The sequence below is a fragment of the Dromaius novaehollandiae genome, chromosome 4, assembly GCF_036370855.1.
Source record: "Dromaius novaehollandiae isolate bDroNov1 chromosome 4, bDroNov1.hap1, whole genome shotgun sequence".
NCBI lineage: Eukaryota > Metazoa > Chordata > Aves > Casuariiformes > Dromaiidae > Dromaius > Dromaius novaehollandiae.
In genome coordinates this window covers 68,102,246-68,123,895 of record NC_088101.1, presented here as the reverse complement: position 1 = coordinate 68,123,895, position 21,650 = coordinate 68,102,246, and the positions used below count along the sequence as shown (strand labels likewise).

At 37.8% G+C, this 21,650-nt stretch overlaps 1 protein-coding gene across 1 annotated transcript; it reads left to right on the top strand.

The window, feature by feature from the left end:
• Positions 1–528: 528 nt before the first annotated feature.
• Positions 529–21,056, top strand: PI4K2B (phosphatidylinositol 4-kinase type 2 beta). Its single transcript, XM_064511344.1, has 10 exons — positions 529–982; positions 4,633–4,790; positions 8,830–9,030; positions 9,554–9,685; positions 11,040–11,193; positions 12,796–12,863; positions 13,326–13,425; positions 15,371–15,504; positions 16,685–16,744; positions 19,332–21,056. Exons 1-10 carry the CDS (start codon positions 691–693, stop codon positions 19,503–19,505), a joined length of 1,473 nt encoding a protein of 490 aa, XP_064367414.1. The 5' UTR covers positions 529–690; the 3' UTR covers positions 19,506–21,056.
• The last annotated feature ends 594 nt before the right edge of the window (positions 21,057–21,650 follow it).

Here is a 21,650-nt window from a genome sequence, read left to right as displayed (position 1 = left end):
GAACACAGAGCAGATCAAACCATTCTTGCGCTGTCTCCAGTTACCTGCAGACTAGGACCAGCTCACTGTAGCATTATCTGATGCTACATCACTGCTTATGCAGGTGGTATTTTTCTCCCCCCTCCGGGTCATTTAGAACAGAAGCCTCGTTGTAGGAACTCTTTGATCCCCGAGCATAATCTTGCGAGGAGACATAAATCTTTTGCGAATTGCTGCCCTGACCTCATGACTTCCAGCTGGCCTGGGAAAGCGTTTGGAGCCCTCCCAGACACCCCATCAACCCGGTGCCAGCTGCTCCCAAAGCCCTGGGGTAGCTCTGGAGGTGCTGGAGGCAGATCGTAATCTGGGGCTGAGGCCTGGCCCCCGAGCCGAGCCGAGCCGAGCCGAGCCGAGCCGAGCCGAGCCGAGCCGAGCCGAGCCGAGCCGAGCCCGCCCGCCTCACGGTGGAGGTCCCCAGGGCTTCGGCCCGCCGGGCGGCGGCACAGCGCTGCCTGCGCGGCCCCTTTAAGGCAGGTGGGCGCCGCGGGGCGGGTCGCCGGCGGCCGCGCGCATGCGCCGGCGGTGACAGGCGCCGCGGAGCGCGCAGCGGCGGGGATGAGCGCCCTGGGCCGCGGCGGGGGGCTCTGAGCCCGGCGGCGCCGCCGCCGCCCCAACCCCCGCGCGCTCGCTCGGCGCCGGCCGTGGCCGCCCATGGCGGAGCCGGGCCCGGAGGAGCCGGACGAGCAGCTGCTGCTGCTCCTCGCGGAGCCGGCGCTGCGGGCAGAGCCGGCCTGGCGGGGGCCGCCGGGGGCCAAGGGCGCCCCCGGCGGGGCGGTGCGGCTGTGCGGGGAGCGGCGGCCCGAGGAGGAGGAGGAGGACGAGGAGGGCTCGGGGCCCGAGAGCGATGGAGAGGACGAGCCGCTGCTGCGGGCGCCGGGCGCCGGGCGCCGCCGGGCGGGCAGCGCCGCCGCCGCCTGGGACAAGGAGCCGCGCGGCGCTGCGGGTACGGCGTGGGCGGGCCCCGGCGCCGGGTCTCCTGCCGCCTGGGCCCGTCCGGGCGGGCTGCGGGCTTCGGGCTGCGCTGCTCGCGCAGGCTGCGGCCCGCGGGGGGTGGGGTGGGGTGGGGTGGGGTGGGGGGCCGCCGCCGGGGCCCCTGGCCAGCCGAGTCCCTCTCTTGCGGCGCCTCTTGCGCGCCCGTCCTCGCGCCCTGCGAGCGGCACTGCGGCTGCTGCCGCTGCCCGAGCCGGTCCCCTCGCTCTTGGCATCCCCGCGTGTGCTAGAGGTGTGCGTGTGCGCTTGTCTGGCGTGTCTGGGGGCTTGGTAAAGGCGTGGGCTTTCTGCGCCTCGAGGAGCGGAAACATGAAGATTCAGAAATGAAGTGCTTAGGTGTGAATTTGAAAAGAAGCATCAGCGTGGTCGTAGCCTAACTCTAAAGAAACGGCCGAGATGATAACAGCTTTTACTGCTTGCTCCCTTTTTTTTTTTCCTTCAGACTTTCAGCGTTTCTGATCATGTGTAACTGTAAACAGATTCTTACAAGAACAGAACTTGTCTTGCTAAATAGCATTTGCTGATGTAGCTATACCACAGGATTGCTTGCTAGAGACTCGTAAAAAATCTGTTCCTTTTGCAAAAACAGCTTACAAAAGCTTTTGAGCAAAATAAAATGCGCTAGCAACTCTTTTAGCGTACTTCAGTATTTAAGAATAAGATCTCACCTTTTAAGCAGTAGTCTTAAGGGTAGAACAGACACTGTAATGTGAACATGGTCCTAAAATATTAGGGTTTTCCTGTCTTGTTCCCAAAAGGCTTTTAAAATGTGTCAATGAGACAGGGCTTTTAACAAAACATGCTAGTTAATACTCCGGAGTGTAGAGCCAAGGTCTTGCACGGCTTGGGCAATAAGTGTGTAAAATGCAGAGCACTTCTTAGGACATGCCCCAAGAGTACATAGGAAAATCTCAGGACTGATCAGTCGCTGCACCTTTCTCTCGCTTCCTTGTCCTTGCCTTTTCCATACAAAAACACTTGAAAACCCTGGGCTGTTGCATGCTCTCCTCTGCTGCGTGAAGAACAAACATGCAACAGATGTTATTGGTACTGATTAGTGCAATAACAAGTAAATTAATGCAATTCTGACCAAAATATGAGAATCTGAATAGAAGGAGATGGAGTTGGTTGAAGGGACTAATGAATTATATTAGTGCTAAAATGATATAAAGTTAGTTTAGTATTAAAGGAATTGATTCATGCTACGCTTGCAAAATATCGTAGTTCAGCTTATGTTATTGTTAGCGTTTTTCCAAATTAATTTGGATGAGGCCGGAGGATTTGAGTATCTGAATGATGAGGATGCCCCAAACAAAATGCAAATGATAATATTTATACCTCAACTTGTTCTTCTGTCAAGTTATGGAGCTTAGTAGTTAGATGGTGTGGGTGAGCATAGGTTTCCAAAACTGGAGCTTATTAAAAATAATGATTTTCAGAGTAGCTGCAAGAAAAACTTTGCTGAATTGTAACTGTAGGTTTTAGAGGTTGTACTGGAAATAAGTTGTGATTGTAGCACACTTTTGTAGTGGAAAATTTGATTAAATCAACTTTTTTTTTTAAGAAACAAACGCACAGAACTTTGTCATGTTCAGCAAATACTAGTGTCAATTCAAGTGGCTTATTTTCCTATGGAGGCCGTTGATAGACTAAAGGGGAACTTCTTATAACTGCATGTTTCTGTGTTTTCACCTTATAGGGTTTTGTACTGCCCAGCTTGCCATAGTAACATAAGGCTTTCTAGTTGCACAGGAGGAACAATGAACAAATAAGTTTCAGATATCTCTTTATTTTTTCCTCCTTTTATTTTTCCTAATTGAGCATACAGCATAGTATATTAAACCTTTTTATTTGTTTTAAATTTAAGCTATTCCTCCTGCAATTTTCTTTTTTGTTAGAAAAAACAAGGTTGAAGAATATATCCCTCAAGACAACGAGGCTTCTGATGGTCTTAGCTTCTGGAGTGAACGCATAGAAATTAAAAAACTGCCCTCTGACAAAACTGTCTTCTGTATAGGCAATTTCAGTCCCTGTGGTAGAAAGTTCCTCTGTAGGGCCTCTCACTGGGAAGATGAATGTGTATCTTAATATGGATATTATGTTCCATAGTAGTAACAGTACAAAACCCAAATTTTGTGTTCATTGATGCAAAGGTATATCATAGTAACAGTTCAGCCGTGTGTTGTGATGTTTCTGCCTGTCTTTTGGTGGCAGAGTTAACTGAAAACGATTTACTAATTGTCCTTGATAATTTCAGTAAAAGTTTTTAATTTAAACTGTAGTCCATCTGATCCAGTGGGCTGTAGTTGTTGGTCCTCAAAAATGAGCTGTCATTAGTTTTAACTCTTATGCTAAGGCTTTCTTGTGTCTTATGCTTTTTAGCTTTTTTGGTTTAAAGCCATATTGTTATTTCTGGGTGGTTCATGAATAAGAAAGTGGCAGTGGTCCAGGAAACAGCCTCAAAGAATGGCCTGTGCTACAAGAAAGTGTTAGCAGTGAAATGTTAAGAGCGATTTTTGATTTGTCTGTCCCTAAACTGTTTAGGAGTAACTCTTCTGAATAAATTCTGGTGTGTCAGTTGTCTTTCCAGAAGGATGTACAAGTCCTTTTAGCTTACATTTCCTAGAGTGCTGGAATAGGAACACGACAACATTGTCTGTGAATACTTTATTTAGAATAATGTGGCTGTTTCTGAATATATAAGTAAGCCCAAATTTCTGCACAGACCAATTAAAATGTTCTCAGTAAGAATATGGTATAATTCTAGCCTAAAAATAAATTGCTGAAATTTCCAATTCCAAAAGTTGTGGTAAAATAATCTCAAAGGGTTTAAGTAGCAATAAATGTATGAAGTCTTGGCAACAGTTTTCTAGTTCTTTTCTAAATGTTTAGTGTCTGTGAAGAGCTGATGTTTTGGTCAGTCTACATACAAATCCTATAAGTAGTTAATATGCTTTAATGTTGGAATGGTGATGGCATGCAGTATTTACTTAATTGGGCATTTTTTATTTAATTGGGGCATTAATGCTACTTGTCAGTGGTCCATGTAATAGATTGTTTAGTGAATAACATCATTGTGTCCTGGAAGCAGATAATGAATATGTTAGCAAAGCTGTTAGTCAAATGATACCCTTCTAATATTTAGTGCTTAATGGACAATTTACTTTCAGGTAGCTGACTCTACAAAGGGATACTGCTTTTTATATATATATATATTTCTTTTTTTTTTTTTTTTTGGCTAAAGATTATACATAAAAGCTTTAGTGCACTCGTGTTTTTTGACAGGCTTGTTTTTGAAATTTGTTTAAAATTATTTTTAGGCTTCCTTATGTAAATAAAAAAAGTCTTTTTGAACAATACAGAAATTTTTGCAATGGTGATGTCAAATTAGTTGTTGCAGATTTGGCAATGTTATTTTGAACAAAAGATTTACTAGGCATTTGGTGAAATCAAGTTTCACTGATTTAATAGGTTTAATTTTCAGCCTTCTCTTGAGTCAGTGTTACCAGGAAAAGCTTATAGGTTTTCTATGTATTTACTTACGTTGTTGTTAATTCTTAGTGTAAATTGCACTGAAGAGTGGTTTGTTTGTTTGTTTTTCAGGAAATACAGGACATACTGTTGATATGAACATATTTTTGGATGATCCAGATTTTGCAGAAATGATTCTGAGAGCAGAACAAGCTATAGAGTGTGGAGTTTTTCCAGAAAGAATCTCTCAAGGATCCAGTGGGAGTTACTTTGTCAAGGATCTAAAGGGGGTGAGTGCCTTGTTGCTGAATCAGACACTAGCAAACAATTTATTTAAATGGTTTTCCATCTTTTAAACTAATTGTTGATAATTTATTGTGTGCTAAAATAGATTCAAGTCTTTCTTTTTGAAATCAGAAAAAAAATTAATGCTTTCTAATCAGTTTGTAGGATTCTTGTGCTTGTGTGCAATGATATGAATGTGGAATCTCTGTTTAGATTTCAGCAGGCTTTGATTTCAGATCAGTTCCTCACTTTAGTAGTACAGTTCTTCATAGGTTTTCAGCTTGTATACTTTTGTGTATGTATTCAAACTTCATATTGCTTTTAAAGTGGAATTTTAAAAGAAGATTGTATCTTATTTGATTAACATGCAATAGAAAAATTCAGGATGAGTGACCAAATATTTGTTTAAATCAATACTTTGCAAAAATCAAATGTGTGACTTGTCTAAAGAGTATTTTATGGTATTATGCTAAGAATACTTTAAAACTGTTTCAGTGTTCGTTGGAGGTTTTCTTGCACTAATGTGTGCAATCAAGATGTTTTATTATTTAAAAAAAATGAGTGAGTGGAAAAATTACTAGGAAAAAAAATCATGCTTGTCTTGGATTTACATGTTTGCAAATCTGTGTTGTCTAAAGCCACTTAAAACTTAATTCAGTTGTGTTGGACTAGCAATGACTTGCTGTGCCCTGTGGCTGATGGGAGCGTATACACCACTTTCTTAATTTTAGTAGTTGGTTTTACTTTTGTTTTGCATTGAAGGTTGTAGTGTTTTTGTTCCCATCTAGGTTCCCAGAAGTTTTTGTTGCTGTTGGTTTTTTCTTCCCTCTTCCTCCCTTCCTTACCCCTCCCCTATGCAAGTCATATTTGAATGTCAGTATCTAGGAGAAATGAAGATTTACTTTTAAAAAAAAAAAAAAAAAAAAAAAAAAGACCAGTTTTTTGTAGGTCATAAAAATAATTTCACTGCAAAATATGAGTGTGTTTGCCAGCAAGGGACTGCAGGAATACTGATACTAAATTCCTTGCTTCCTTTTCAATTTTCCTTTATTATTTGTGCTAAACTTAGAGGTTATCTGGATTGATTATTCCTTTTAAAGGTCTAATAAAACTTTGTTTTGTCAATAGTGCAGCTCTCATTTGTACAGTGGATCTCACATCCTGTTTGGGATCAGCTACAGAGTATTGCATCATTCTACTTAAGACCAGTTTTGTGACTTGCTTTCTTTATCCTGCTCTCCTTATGTAATCTCCTCCTCCTTATGTTGGGAAAGAGCTTATTAAAGAAATGCTTAGTTTTCTTATTTGTTAGCTTCTGAAGTGTTTACTGGCACTAACACTAAGTTTAGCTACAATAACCTGTTTCTATTAGGTCTAGGTCTATTTGCTTCTGTCAGAAAGATAAAAGTGAAACTGTCCAAATAAAATTACCTTTGCATGTTTATTTGCCCCAGTTGTATACTGATAAGAAGCAGTTCAGTCCTTCAGCAGTACTCTTCCTGGTGTGATGAATGTTTCTGTGACTGTTGCTTATTGGTTAACCAGGTAAAAGACATTACCTCTGTTACAAATGCAAGCTCTTCTACAGCATGCTTTTGATAGTTCAGCTGTTGGCTAACTGGTAATGCCAATGGAGCCGATTAATTTCAACATGCAAAATTAAGACTGGCCTGGTAGGTTGTCTACACAGTGAGCTGCCTAGTTCTACTCCAGGCCTCAATTTCAATGGCTCTGCAAAATTTAGCAAGGTTCTAACCTAGTGAAACCTTTAAAACTATCTAGATTGTGCAGACTAGGTGTGATAGTATATCACAGTAAGGCCCAGGGGTGTAATGGAATGAGCTAAGCTACCTTTTAAAATGACCTGTTTGTAGGAAGTATTATGCAAAGAGAGTTGCAGAAAAGAGATAATTAATGGTTTGGCATATGCTACCACATATACTGCTGTGTTTTCTGGGAAATTAAAAGCTGCCAGCTTTGTTTAGAGGAGCTCCATGTGATTCAGTAGATTAGATGAAATAACTTTTTAACAATTCTAAACCTAACACTGGAACTTTGACTAAAGTAGTGTACCAAATAAATCCAGCATCCAAAGTGTTGCAAAATTTTGAAAAAGCCAGTTTGGTAATGTATTCAACAAACATTGGTTTGCATTCCAAAATGTCATGTGACATGGAAATTTACTGTAAGCATATAAGCCTCTTGTATAGGTCTAAACTGAATTGCAACTGTGCTGTTGCATAGAACTTGATGGTGATTTTGAGTGTAACCTTAGAATCACAGATAATAGCACCCTGAAAACATAAAGAAATTGTCACTTTGTTTCCTTCCCTTATTGATGGGAAACTTATTTTGTAGGATGAATGCAATTAGTGATGATTCATCATTTGTTTCTCTGGGTAGTTGATGAAAATTAATCAAAATGGATAGATGAGATGGGTGGTGCTACTGATGTCTTGTGTATTCTATTTAGAAACTGAAAGGAATTCTCTGTAGTTAGTATGTTTTGCAAAAGCAAGATTAAAAGCAGGTGAAAACTTACTAGAATCTAGAGGAACTAGTCTCTTCCTTTCCATAATCAAGGTAAACCACCGCTGAGTGAAGGATGATGATATTTGGATTGCCAGGAACCTTATTCATGACTTACAATCTTAGCTGTTTGGTGCAAAACAACTATGAGACTGGTAGTGCAACTACAGACAGTGTTGGCTTATTGAGAGATCCAGCTTTTGATATGCATTCAGGAGAGAACTAATATGTGAAAATGCTTTCTAAACAGTTCTTTTAAATGTTTATTAGATAAGAATTTGACTTATCATGGCCCCGTGGGAAGGAATGAAAATGCACCATTTCTAAATTTGAGCTGTAGGAACGTCATTACATGGACTTCATGCATTATGCTAAAGTTTGTTGCAGATGATCAGGAGGTTGTATGTTTTAGTGTAATAGCAGTCCTGGGGTTTGTGGCTAACAAATACAGAATTGTGTAGGAGGCACGTTTAATACCTCTGTTGTAGAACAGGATCATCTTACATGATTCGTGATGAATGTCTGACTAACCTGTTCTTAGTGACATCCTGTCTTGGAAACTCCGCAACCAGGTAGTGCAGTACAGTGTTGAGTTATTCTTAATGTTCAAAAGGATTTTTCTTCTTATATCTTACCTGCTGGGATTTAAGGCTATCATTTATCATCACATTAGCAGCGGATGTATTGTTCCTCTCTTCTTTATAGCAACCTACTGTATAGTTAGAGGTTTCAGGTCCCCATTTACTGAGTCTTAGGCTAAACAATCCCAGTTCATACAGTCTTTCATTATTTGCATTTTTCTGTTCATTCTTATTGTTTTTCAACTTTTTCCAGTTAGTTTACATCTTCCTTAAAGTATAGCACCCAAAATTGGACACAATATTCTTGAGTAGTTTTACGCTTTACTCTATCTCTCCAAAGTAAATTATGATTGATAATGTGAAGCATTGTCAACTTTGATCTGAGGAATCTACAGCAGCTGTAGAAGACAACACTGCTCTCTGGAATTGCAATCAAATAATGGCAGAATTATTTTTTTAATTTATTTTGTCTAAAAGCAATAAATAAAACATGTAAAAGATTAGAGGAAATATATTTTGTTATTGGCACACTGTATTTTTCACTTTCCTGGAAACACTGCATCTTTGTCTGAAAAACCTGATAAATGAGCCAGCAGGGAGGCTAAAACCTGCTTTTTTGTAACTCTGCTAAAAGCTCTTTTTAGATTGTAAAACAACAGTCCTCTTTAATTTCAAAAAGCTAGTAAATGAACTACTTCAGATTTTCTGTTATGAAGATTTTATTTTGAATTTTGTGCTACCTCTAGATAAGCATTTAATGATCAATTTATTTGGAATGCTGTTATTTCTAGTTTTCCTATTTCATCATCTGAAAAGAGAAAATTGTAAAATGCAGTGGATAATATTTAAATTCATTTTGAAAATTAGTTATTTGAAAGTATTAATATTTTGCAACTCAAATATTTGTACTTAAATGTTATATTATGTATCTTAGAAAAGCATTGGAGTGTTCAAACCAAAATCTGAAGAGCCTTATGGACATCTAAATCCAAAGTGGACCAAATATTTTCACAAGATTTGTTGTCCTTGCTGCTTTGGCAGAGGCTGCCTCGTTCCAAATCAGGGATACCTCTCTGAAGCTGGTGCCTATCTTGTGGATGACAAGCTGGGGCTAGGAGTTGTACCTAAAACTAAGGTAAAATTAAATTGCATAAATTACTAGAATGTGAAAAAGACACAACCACAGGTTTGTCTTTCTCTGGATTGTAGTTGTGAGGACATCCTTGTATATCATGTATCAGCCCTAAATCATTTTTAAACTATTTATTGCAAGTTCTAAGGCACTGTGGTTTGGCACAGTGTCTGACTGTGAGATTTTGTTGTAAAGAGTAAGTTTTAGATCTGAATTGAATCTTTTTTTTTGTTGAGTAACTTCTTTCTAGCACTTTCTGATGCTTTCATGCCTGATGTTTTGGTGAGGGTCATGAAGATTGTAAAAAGAGCAGCATATAAAGATCCCCAGTTATAAGTATTTTATCAAAATTTTCTGTTCAGGCTACATAAAATAGCATGTGTTCATCTTTTCATGTGAAACTTGTCTATACAGAAAAAGGCTGATGCTTCCTTTTTGTGTTTTTGGCAGCTGAACATAAAATTTACTGTAAAGATATAATTAAAATAAGCAGCTCTGAGCTATGTTTTAACTTTTATATCTTAAGGTTGTCTGGCTTGTCAGTGAGACCTTTAACTACAGTGCAATAGATCGTGCAAAGTCAAGAGGAAAAAAATATGCTTTAGAGAAAGTGCCAAAAGTTGCTAAAAAATTTAATCGAATTGGACTACCTCCTAAGGTAAGTTTAAAAAAGTAGTGGTTTATGCATTTCCTTCTCTTTACATAAATGATTGACTAAAAAAAATCGGTATTCATAGATAGCTTTTAGTAAGCAAAGCTTTTCTTCTACTAAAAGAAGTTATCTCTGAATGCCTGAAGGTTGACAGATAGGATTGATCTTACGCAAATTTTGAGTACTTGGTTTACGATGTCATTCCTTCATTTAAACTGCTTCTATAATCCAGCCACTTGTATCAATTTGCAGTCTTGCTTTCTCCTAGAGAAGTAACACTTTAAAATGTTCTACCTTTCCATCCTTCCCCCTGCCCTTCACTATTTAGTCTCTCCCTTCAGTATTATGCTTTCATATTGTGTAATTACTTTCCCCCTGCAATTCGATTATCCAGTAACTTCATTTTCCTAATATTTTTTCTCCCTATGTCTTTTTTTCTCCTTAAGGTATCCTTTTGTTGTGTTCATCCCACCTTCTTTTCATTTTGTGTGCAGTACTACACTGATTAAAACCTGCTGAGCTATACATGCCTTGTTGTAGCCCCAAAATCTTACTACTCCTAAACTTTTTAAACACAGACAGCTTTGGTAATCCACTTGTATCAGTTCCGTGCAACTTCAGTGTGGCATGTTATGCAAGCTTGTATCAGCATGCTTGTTCCACACAGGATGCATTCACCCATGTCTCTGCACATGTGCACCTATGTGTGCTTTGCTTCTCAAATGCAAGCCATACTTCTCGATTTTCTTCCTGAGAACCTTCCATGTTACCCACATATATGGAGCTTCTCCCATCAGCATTTTTTTTTCCTTGGACTCTTGGGAAAAGTAATTCAGCCCTTCTCATGTAAAATGTCTGTCCTGAAAAAGATTAAAGATGTTGTTGTCAACAAGGAAGCATGCAAGTTTTTCTGAGAGGAGTATTTTCTCCTGTAACTTTTTGGTGATTTTTCTTATGAACTGTTGAACCAAGTGTATCTAAAATCCTATGTGAAAAAGGGAATAATGGTTTTTCTTCATTCCACACATTGTGCATGATGCTGAATGTTTGGCTGTTTGCCTGTGTTTTGCTCCTGGTTAATTCAATGAGTGCTTAAACAATGTTTTTTTTTTTTTTATGTTTTGAATCTGTAGGGTTTTTGTTTTTTAGTTTTTGTTTTTTTTTTACTGTTAGGATTCAGAGTGAAAGAAAAAACACTTAGTAGTCTTACTATTTTATGTAGCCCTTACCAAATGGCTCTGTGTCATATCTCTTGTGTTCAGAACTTTTAAGGAGTATCATCGATTTTTCGGTTATGTAGATCATTTAACTAATTTTAATACTAAAAGCATTTTCCAAATGCATTTTTTTAATGTTTCAGGTTGGCTCCTTCCAGCTGTTTGTTGAAGGATACAAGGAAGCTGACTACTGGCTCAGGAAGTTTGAAACTGATCCTTTACCTGAGAATACAAGGAAAGAATTTCAGTCACAATTTGAAAGACTGGTTATCTTAGATTATGTCATCAGGAATACAGGTATTTGTTACAATGTCCCATAATGTCTACTTACTCGCTTGAGGCAGAAATGGCAAACGGTGCTGGCTGATACTTGCTAAGGAAGTTTTCTATTGCACTTCACATCTTTTCCCCCCCCCACCCACAACTGAAGGCCAGAATGTTGCTTATAAACTTACAAAATCTGTTTTGGATTCAAACATTGGATCTTACCATATATTATAATATTTAAGCAACCCTTTTTGGCAGTTACTTGATAGTTTTAAGCAACATAGGAAGTTGAAAACACATGCTTCTTGTTGTTCTTTTAAGTGAGTCAGTAGGCTCTAGCTGTCTGCTTCCCTTAGAAGAATATACAAGGGATGCTGGGGTTTCGGGGCGATAAAAGAAACCACAGCTACCTTTCCTTTCTGCTAAGCTGGAGCCCAACAACAACCTAGTTTTGCATGAGTGCAAAAGAGTTTGTATCTATTATGATCAGGCACTAAAACAGAACTGTGATGTACACCTTTCAGTTCCCGTGCATTCTTTCACCTGGAGGCTGGCATTCTGTTGACTATGCAGGTGATTTGCTTCCTCAAAGATCCAAAGACCATTTTATCTAAACACTTCCTTTGCTGCTTTTTCAGAGGTGGTCATCTTTACTGTTCTTCAGGTATACCAGCTCGAGTTTATTTTCCTTTTCTTAAATTCACTTATTGGAAAGAAATCCAGCTGAAGATAAGTGACCATAACCTGTTTTTTAGCAACAGACTGAAAGGAGTAAGCTTGATGAGAAGGGCACAGTACTTTTCTTGTCACTACTGTGGTCTGCCAGCTCTGTAGAATAGAACCCAGTGTTCCAAAACAATTATTGTTTCCTATGACTTCCTTAAAATTGTAAGGAAAATACTTAAAATGGAGGAATTCACTGTGTGGATGGTGATGCATGTTCATCTAATACATCTAATCATGGTAGAACATGAAAAAGTTCTGAAAGTGGATGCTTAAGTAAACTTAAGGGAGCACCTTAAGACCATACAAACACCTTTGTATCCATGGCATCATGTATCTGGAAGACCCTGTGAAAGTGCTGAACACCTCAATTCCTTCTGAATGGTGAAGATGGCCTTTTCAGAAACTGAAGGTGACCTTTTACTTGCCCTCCATCTTCAAAGAGTTCACTTCTCCTCTTCCTCAAACCTCATGCTATCTACAATTTTAGAGGGCTTCTCCTTTTCCCCACCAGCATTAAAACAGAAGCATAAAACTTAAGTCATCCTGGCGGCGGCTGCTGCTATTCTCTTTCGCAGGAAGAGTGCATTCTTCAGCCAGTCTTTCTGCATAAATGAATCAAAATAGTTTCTCTTAGCTTTCTTGGTATTTTACTGTATTTGGCCAGTGGGGGAAACTGAAAGTAATATTTGACTAAACTTGTGATAAATTTTCAATCTCTTCAGTAAATCAGCTGCTACAAATCTTTCAGTAAAGCTAAAATACATGTATTTTGATTGGGGGGGAGTTAGTGAACACTTTGCCTGACTACTTTGGTAATTTCTCAGCTTACAGCACAAATTGTTGTATGCCATTTTAGATGACTAATTCTTTGTAAATAACTTATGACATGCATTTTTCTTTTTCAAGACAGAGGTAATGATAACTGGTTGGTCAAGTATGAAAAACAAGATGATGGAACTGATCTGTCAGATAAGGTAAGAATTATATTCTTAAACAGTTTATTTTTGTAATGACTTGGTCTTGTGTGGGAGGAAGTGAATGGCCTTAATGCTGGTGCACAGTCAAGAAATCTGATACCAAAAATTATTTTAGGTGAATGGACAAGCTGTTCATATTAGACTGGTCTGGATAAAATCATGCTGGAAGTTATTTTTACTGTTCTGTAGGGTTTTTTAGATTTGTTTATAATATTTTCTGTTCAAATACATTCCTTCAGTTATTTCTGTGCTCTTTTTATATTGTATTTGGAGAAGGGCTCCTTTTCATTGATGTTAGAGTAACAATTGTGTGCTTGAATTTGTTTTATTTGGATACTTCCTTATAATGCTTAAGTTGACTTTAAGCAATGAGGCTAAAAAGCCCTATATGTAGTATCTTTAATGTATTTTGCTGTTTTGTTTGCATGTGTATTTCACTTGGAAATATTCTTTCTGTAGGATATCCAGTGGACTGTAAATAAAGAACCTATTATTAAAATTGCTGCAATTGACAACGGGTTAGCATTTCCTTTTAAGCATCCTGATGAGTGGAGAGCGTGTAAGTGTGATTAAGTAATCACTTTTTTGGGAAGAGTCACTGCTAAATAGATTAGGTTACTGTAGTGAGAAATCATCATAAGTATGTATTGAATTTTCAATAGTGGCATTTTTTTCCTCAGAAAATAAGCAACAAATTCCATTTTTGCAATGGAATATGTGATTTAGTCCTTGTTCTTTTTTTACCCTTTTACATTAAATAATAATATATGCATATTCGTAAAGACGGTATGACTGTATGTATACTCACCGATGGTGGAATTGGAGGAAATGCAAGCATTTAGCAAGGCGTGTGTTTTTTCCCCTTACGGTTGTAGAAAAATCACTTGAGCAGAAGGATATCCAATTTGTCACTGTAATGACCAAATTTCAAAACTATTTCAAAGATATTGCTGTAAGTGAATAATGAATAGGCTAGCTTCATGTTATTTTTGTCTTTATTATATAGAAACTAAATTTTAGTTAGCATTATTCCTAAGCAGACCAAAAATTGACATTATTACTAAAACTAGTCGGAGTTGCTTCTGACCACATCTCTGACTACATGTAGTCTAGAGGGAAGTGCTTGACACAGCTTAAAACTACTTCATCTGGGGACCGTTAGCCCATCAGGTACTTCTAGCAGTATTGAGTTAAGTGTGGGCTAGTTTAGCTGTCAAAAAACTAATTACCCTACTCAGATCTGTATCTGGTCCCATTATCTGAAGTAGAAGAATAAAGGGTGTACTTACGCAAAATGGACATACAGAAGTTCATAGGAGCAGGTGGGATGCATCCAAAACATGGTTGAGCTGGCCGATGATGTGAGGTTGCTCTCTCAGCTCTGCAAGGTTATGGTAATTGGGTAATATGGCTAATTGTCCATCTCTAAGAAAGGCAGGAAGAGGGTATGAGGAACCATGGGCTGGCTGGCCTCATCTCAGTCCCCAGGAATGTTGTGGAGCAAAGCCTGCTAAAAGTCATGTCTGAGTGCTGGCTTCCCTGTCACCTTTTTGTTCTTCATGGATTTACCAAGGACAAACTGCTTGACCAGCCAGATAGCTCTTTGAGATGACTAGCTCGGTGAGGGCGGTGGTTACTGTTTTCCTTGACTTTACCAAGGCCTCCAGGATGATCTCCCATAGAATCCGTGTAGTCAAATTGATAAGATATGGACTGGAGAAATGGACTGTAGGGTGGGTGGAAAATTGGCTGGACTGTCAAGCTCAAAGGGCTGTGACCAGTACTCAAAGTTCAAATGGTGGTCTGTCAGTAGTGACATTCTTTAGTGGTCTGTACGGGGGCCGATACTGTTTCATGTTTTTAACGACCTGGATGATGGGATGGAGTATTCTTTCAACTAAACTAGGTGACTTTCAAAAGATCCCTTCTAACCTAAATTATTCTATGATACAATATTAATACTAAATACTCTTAAATATCTCTTGAAAAACTGTTTTTAACAATATCTATGGGGAAAAAATAAGAAATGTTTTTCTCAAACTGCTTAGAAGGCATCTTAATAAACTAAAGATTTATTAAAAAATAGTAGCTGCTGCTTTTATTAATTCTTCAGTATAGGTAATACTTCTGAAATGTTTTATTTGATAGTAGCCATTATTTTACTCCAAGGGAAACTGCATTACTAAATAGGAGAAAGCATTTACTTCTATTCACAGTATTTAAATGATACACCTTTTTTACATCATCAACTAAGTATTTATTACTTAGAAATGTGTTCTTTGCTCTTTGGAAAAAAGGTTAAGCAAGCTGTAAAGCTACTTCTGCAACTGTAGCCAAAAAAGGTATATGGGTAATGGATGATGCCTAAAAAAGTACATGTGCCTGAATGTTTAGAAGGCACCAGAGTATTATATACATAGTAAACATTTGAGAGTAAACATTTAATTTCTGCTTGTTCTTAATCTGTAAATGTAACTTTTTTTTTTTTTTTTTTTTTTTTTTAGATCCCTTTCATTGGGCTTGGCTTTCTCAAGCAAAAGCTCCTTTCTCTCAGGAGACCAGAGATTTAGTTCTTCCTCGTATTTCTGACATGAACTTCGTACAGGATCTTTGTGAAGATCTTTACGAACTGTTTAAGGTGAATATGTTGCTGCTTTGAAATGAACATTATTGAAATAGCTAATATTTATAATGGAACAGTTAGAGGTTTGTTCTTTTCATGAATTTAGCTTGTGTATGTCATGATATTGTGCTATTTTAAATGTAATGCCGGGATGGCAGAAAGTGTTTATAATTGGAGGAAGCTGTCACTAATGTAACTGATTGATAGTAAGCAGCTTACCCAAAACCACAACTACCTCTTTTATATAAATGTTTTGTGCAATCAATTAAAGCTAGTTAACTTTAATAACAAACATGTGTGTAAAATCTTAATGTGCCTGTGTGTATATAGATACACATGCACACGTGTGTGCATGCGCACATGCACACATGCTTCAAAAACGGTAGCAACCTGAGAAAATCATATTTAACGTAACTTCAGGTACTTGCATAACTTGCGTATCAATAATTTTACATACTATATATTGTGCTAAGTTAACACTAAAATCTTGACTGTTATTGAATGAGTTTCCAAATAAAAGTTTTGTCAAACTTATTTTAAAGACACTAAAACTGTGCTGCAGTATTTGCATACAAAGGACTGTCCATTTTGAAACATTCCATAAACAATTGTAAGCTTTGGTAGAGATAATTTGCAAAATACACAAATGTATCTGATGTCCAGGTTCAATAATCCAAATGGCAAGGGCCGACAGAAATGGTAATTTAAGACATGTAATGAAAATGTAGCTGCAACTGTAAGACTAGATCCTGAGAAATGTTCACTAATGTTCACATCTTTGATTCAGTTGTGTTCAAAATGGCTCCACATTGTCCAATAATCACAGCAGAAACTGATTAATAAATCTGAAGGAGGAAGTATTCCTTTATCTGTAAAGGCATGCTTTGCAAGACGGAGTTGTGTAATATCATATGGTGGTATCAAGCCTATCTAGAAGTGCTTTAAAGACATATCTACGGGTGTTTTCTACTTTTATGATTATGGTAAATCCTTCATTTTCACATATGCCTACTTGCTGTAACAAATAGGCCTTTTTGTGGGTCATACTATGACTGTTTGAACCTTCCAGAAATTATTGTAATGTTGATACATGTGACCATGCATATTGTGAACTTGATGAATTTGCATGCTAAGTATATAGCTAAAAACAAATTGGTCATTTCCTATAATAATACCTTTGTTTTCTTTAACAAAGACTGATAAAGGGTTTGACAAGGCTACTTTTGAAAATCAAATGTCCGTTATGAGAGGGCAGGTAAGACTGTCTTTTTAAAATTTTATTAATCTATTTAATCTATCATCACTTCTTGGCTGTTTTCTTTCAGAGATACCAAAGCGAACTCTAATTGAAAGAGACTTGAGGGTATTTTTATCTGAGAAGACTGAATTTACTTATAGAGGCTGTTTTTATTTGCATGTCATTGAGGCAGTAAAAAGCTTATAATCGTTTTTGGTTTTATAGAGGAAAACTTTCTCAAATAGGGTTTTATTGTTTTCTTTGTGGGGGGGCGGAGGGTCCCCCTCTGCAGTCAGTTGTGCAGAGTTCTTCTCCTATATGTATGTTCCTAATTTTTAAGATATCTTCTAAGAATAATGAAGAAGGGTCACACAAACTTGGATGGAAAATTTGGTGGCTAATTTGGTTATGTTACTATAATAAATGTGACTTTATTTTGGAGGGTTAACCTGATCGCTGGAATACCCCTAACAAGGAAGAAATATTAGGTAATAAAGTTTGTTCCTCCTAGCAGAGATGGTCACAGTAAGAGCCAATAACTAAAAAAAGTAATCCAGGTTTTTCAGATTAGAAATTTGGCAATATTTATCAGTTTGTGTGTGTGTGTTTAACTGCTTGTGCAAGGAAGGGAAAAGGATTCTCCATCTCCTTGCTCTTCTAAAATTTACGATTGGTGATATACTAGGAAAAAAAGCTTTAGCTTAAAAACTATTTAAGTCATTGCAGTTAACTAGATGGAAAACAATGATTTGTGATATAGAGAAATAGAGCTAGATGATTTAATAGTCTCTTTTGTCCTTAACTTACTGAAACTGACTTTTCTGTGTTCATAATTTCAACATGGATAGTTTAAAGCCATTCACAGTTCCTGGAGTGGCTTAATCTGACCTTCTTTTCTGTAAAGTTTGCTATACCCAAAAGTGCCTTGCACAAAACTGCTGCTCTGCTTAGTCAAACAGAATCCCAGTTAACATTAGGTATATGTGCTGGCTAAAAGCCATCAAAGCTTATTTGTTAAATTGAGTTACCAGGAGTGGTTTCTGAAATAACTTTTCTGAGAAGTTTAGTGTGCAGTCACTGGAAGGTCACTTGTATTCATTCAGCTTGAACTGTGTTAAGTAGCTTTTTTGTGATAAAGTAATTTTCTGCAGGGAATTCATTGTTTAACAAAAACATTCAGGAAAAAATCCTAATCTATATAATTAAGAGAAATCAAAAGCCTCTCTTTTAAAAGAGGCATCTGGCTAAGGTTGTCTGAATTTATTTCCCACTGTAAAGGTTAAATCTGGACCCTTTCTTTAGCACCTCCCACCCTGTGGATTTGAATAGAGAGCTTAGTAAAATTTCTCTCTAGTGGTACAAGAATGTGTGTCATTGCAGGAGATGTTAGGTTCTCGGGCATGGATTAGAGGAGAAAATGCTGGCAGTCAACTACTCTTGGATGCAATTGCTAATAGATTTTTCCTCGTCAAAAAATGATGCATTTTATTACTGATTTTAGACTTGCTTTTGTTGTAAAACCAAAGCAAACTTCAAAGGCATTAAAGAAGAGTTAGGTAATTCTGGTTCACATGATTATGGATTCATTCAGTTAAGATTAGCGTTAGCAGGACAGCCAAAACTAGGTCTGTAAATAAATCCTTAAATTAAAAACTTAATTCTTTTAATTCTTAAGGATCTAGTTGATTAAGATAAGGAGGCTAAAGAACACTGTCTTCCATGTAAAGGGGAAGATCTTTAAATCACAGGTGCCAAAACTAGTTAGAAGCATATTTTTGCAAAGCAGGGAAAAAATTCTCAGGGAGGGCTTCAAACCAACAAGAAAAACAGTTACCTCAAGAATATACAGACTAACAGATCTGCAAAAGATTGCCTTGGATAATGTAAAGGTAAAGTGGAGCTGCTAGAAGAGTCAAGTTGTAGTAAACCATGCAGAGGATATTGTCCATCAGGGTTGCTCAGCCATGTAAGTGCAGAATAAACAGGGGATCAGTAAGTTGCTAAGGAAGAAAGGGGCATTGTACAGTGAAACAAATCCTTGAGATTAAGCATAATGCTGATATGTTCATAAAACTAAATTGAATTCTTGCTGGGTTTTTTTTTTTCAGTAAGGGTAACACTGCACATCAGGGTGGTTAGTGGGCACTGAAATTCATAGACTGAGGGGAGATGAAAGCTGAATTTGGACCTTAGCACTGGGTTTAGTAATATGGCTTCATATCTTCTGATAGGAAGTGTTTTGTAGCTAAATTCCCAGTAGACCCAAAGTTAATACGTGGTGATTGCTTTTCTGTAAGATTTCTTCTTCTGAGACGTGATGTATTTAAGAGATGTGTCAAATCTGAAAATGCTTATAGATTTTTTTATAACACTGTTCCAAAATTTGAGAGGGTACTTGCTTAAAATCAAGAAAAGAAGGATAATCAAGTGACAGTAGGATGTCATAATGTTACCAAATAAAATAGTTCTACTTGCAATAGAATATCTTAAATTATGTGTCAATGCAATCTCTTTCTACAGAATTGATTTTAAGAGTAGCATCTAACTTTACAAACCTATTAACTTCAGTTTAATTTGTGCACCCCTCTCCCTTTTATTCTTTTAGATACTAAACCTTACTCAGGCATTAAAGGATGGAAAGAGTCCTCTTCAGCTTGTTCAGATGCCACGTGTGATTGTGGAGCGAAGTAGCACTGGAAGTCAGGGCCGAATTGTTCATTTGAGTAATACGTTCACACAAACCTTTCATAGCAGAAAGCCTTTCTTTTCCTCCTGGTAGCAACAAAAATATATGAGAAAGTAAATGTCTGTAATTTAGTAAGCTACTTTTGTGTAAAGGCTCTGCAATAATGTAATTCTGCTGTATACCAAGAGCTCTGACTGCCGACACCTCAGAACTTAAGAAATATATTTTGAATGTAATCAAAGTTTACAATTTTTGTGTCAAAATTGTGAATTCTTTTGTCAGGGAATGAGAAGAACTTGTCTATACTGTATTTTTATAGGCTAAATTAATGTATTCTGAATAATAATAATAAAGGGAAGCTGCACAGTTTGCAAATGCTGAAATACTACTTTTGAATACAACAGAAATTCTATTCATTTAATATAAAGATGAGAAACTATTCCCTATCAACTTCTTTTTCTATGCTCTTTAAAAAGCGCAGAATGTTACCTTTGGTTGTGAAAATGCTTTTCCATGTAATTTCTTTCTGATATCTTAAGCTATTTGTAGGTTTTCATAGGCTAGCTACTTGAGGGGAGGGGGAAGTCATGCATTTTGGAAAAAAAAATATGTATTTTATAAGGACAGATATCTGTCCTTAACACCCGAGTAACAGAATGTGGGGAAGATGTGGTCTAAATGCATGGTTTTTTTGTTTCTTGTTTTTCTCAACGTGGGGATCAAAAATTATAGTTTTGTATTTTAAATTAAGGCAAAATCCTGCCCCCTGGTAAGTACATACAGTTCCTACGGTGACTAAATAAACTAGGTATATATTTCAGACGATGAAATTTTCTTTGTAGTTTTTTTTAACTTGTGTGTTTAAATACAGGTATGGAAAACTGTGATATTTCTCTATAGACCCATCACAAAAGAATTACATAGTGTTGTTACAAGTCTGATTTGCCATATGCGTATAAATGTGTATAGTTAAACAGTGTGTTCATCAACAGTCACTAAAGTGGTTCTTTGTTATTGACAGAAGCACTAACGTATTCATCACTAAACCAGCCTGCCTTCTAAATTCCTATCCAAACACACCATTATTTTTGACCAGAGAAAACAATTGTAATACATAGAGCACAGGCGTACTGTTGGACTCTTAGCGGTGTCACACTCATCTGCCAATTTTCATTGGCTTTTATGTTTAAGTTACGTGTTTAAGACTTGTTGGTCACTTTTTCAAATCAGTGGCTTATGTAACATGGTCAATATTTTTATTTTAGTAATCTTCTGGACAGTCAAAAACAGGAATGGGAGAAAAATTGCTGCTTTTATGAAACCTTCAGTATTTCAGACATTGCTGTATTTTGTAATTCTAAGCAATACTGTTGAACTCAAAAATAATAAAATGCTTGTATTTTATGTAATTTTGAGTGGATGTAAATATTAATGTAGCATGTCAGCAGTCCACTTGATTAACTGAAATGTTTAAGCCTTAAATGTAAAACTTACTGTACTGTGGGGTTTAAAATAAGACTGAAACGACCACCTTTATAAAGTTTCCATGATTTGTTTTTTATCCAAACAGTTTATTAAAATTCATAGGTGTTTATGTATCAGACCTGCCTTCTGAAGACAATAAATGTCATAATCTAAAATGCATTGATTTTTAGACTCATTTTATTTCTTCTGCAGAAGGTGGTCCTTAAAGAAGCAAAATTAACTTTTTTTCCTCTGATAGTTTTGCTTTTCTCTGTAGTACTGAGCATAGCTGTGTATGGTGCTGCACACTGGTGTTAGCGTGCAGCAGTTCTGGCTATGTGGTTAGCTTGCTCTGCGTGCTCTGCTGAATGGGATCATGCATAAGCATTTTACTGCTTTTTCATAGTGAACATGTAACTTAAGGGTTATCAGGTTGTGAGCAGAAGCATTTTGCATGCTTTCCAGATCTTGGAAGAGAGCAAGACTGAGTTTCTTGGAAGCCTTCATCTGGCTTTTGGTTTTATGAACAGCAGCAGCCTAACTGAGGTAGTGAAAAGGTGAAGTTTGTGCTTTGGTGGGCTCTGGGAAGTGGGGCTTCTCCTCCCACAACCTTTCGCCCTCGGGCCTGTGTCGCTGCCTCGGAGGCAGAAGGTGGGGGCTCAGGCCTCCTTTTGCGCCTTTGAAGGGCGCAGCTGTGGGCGCCTCGCGAGCACCTGCCCAGCTCCTCTGAGGCGGGAAGCCGCAAAGCCCCGCCCCCGGGCCGCACGCCACGCC

Coding starts and splice junctions, on each gene's coding strand:
- PI4K2B (XM_064511344.1), top strand. CDS start 691: ATGGCGGAGCCGGGCCCGGAGGAGCCGGACGAGCAGCTGCTGCTGCTC. Junction 983..4,632: donor GGAGCCGCGCGGCGCTGCGG/GTACGGCGTGGG, acceptor TTTGTTTTTCAG/GAAATACAGGACATACTGTT. Junction 13,426..15,370: donor TCCTGATGAGTGGAGAGCGT/GTAAGTGTGATT, acceptor TTTTTTTTTTAG/ATCCCTTTCATTGGGCTTGG.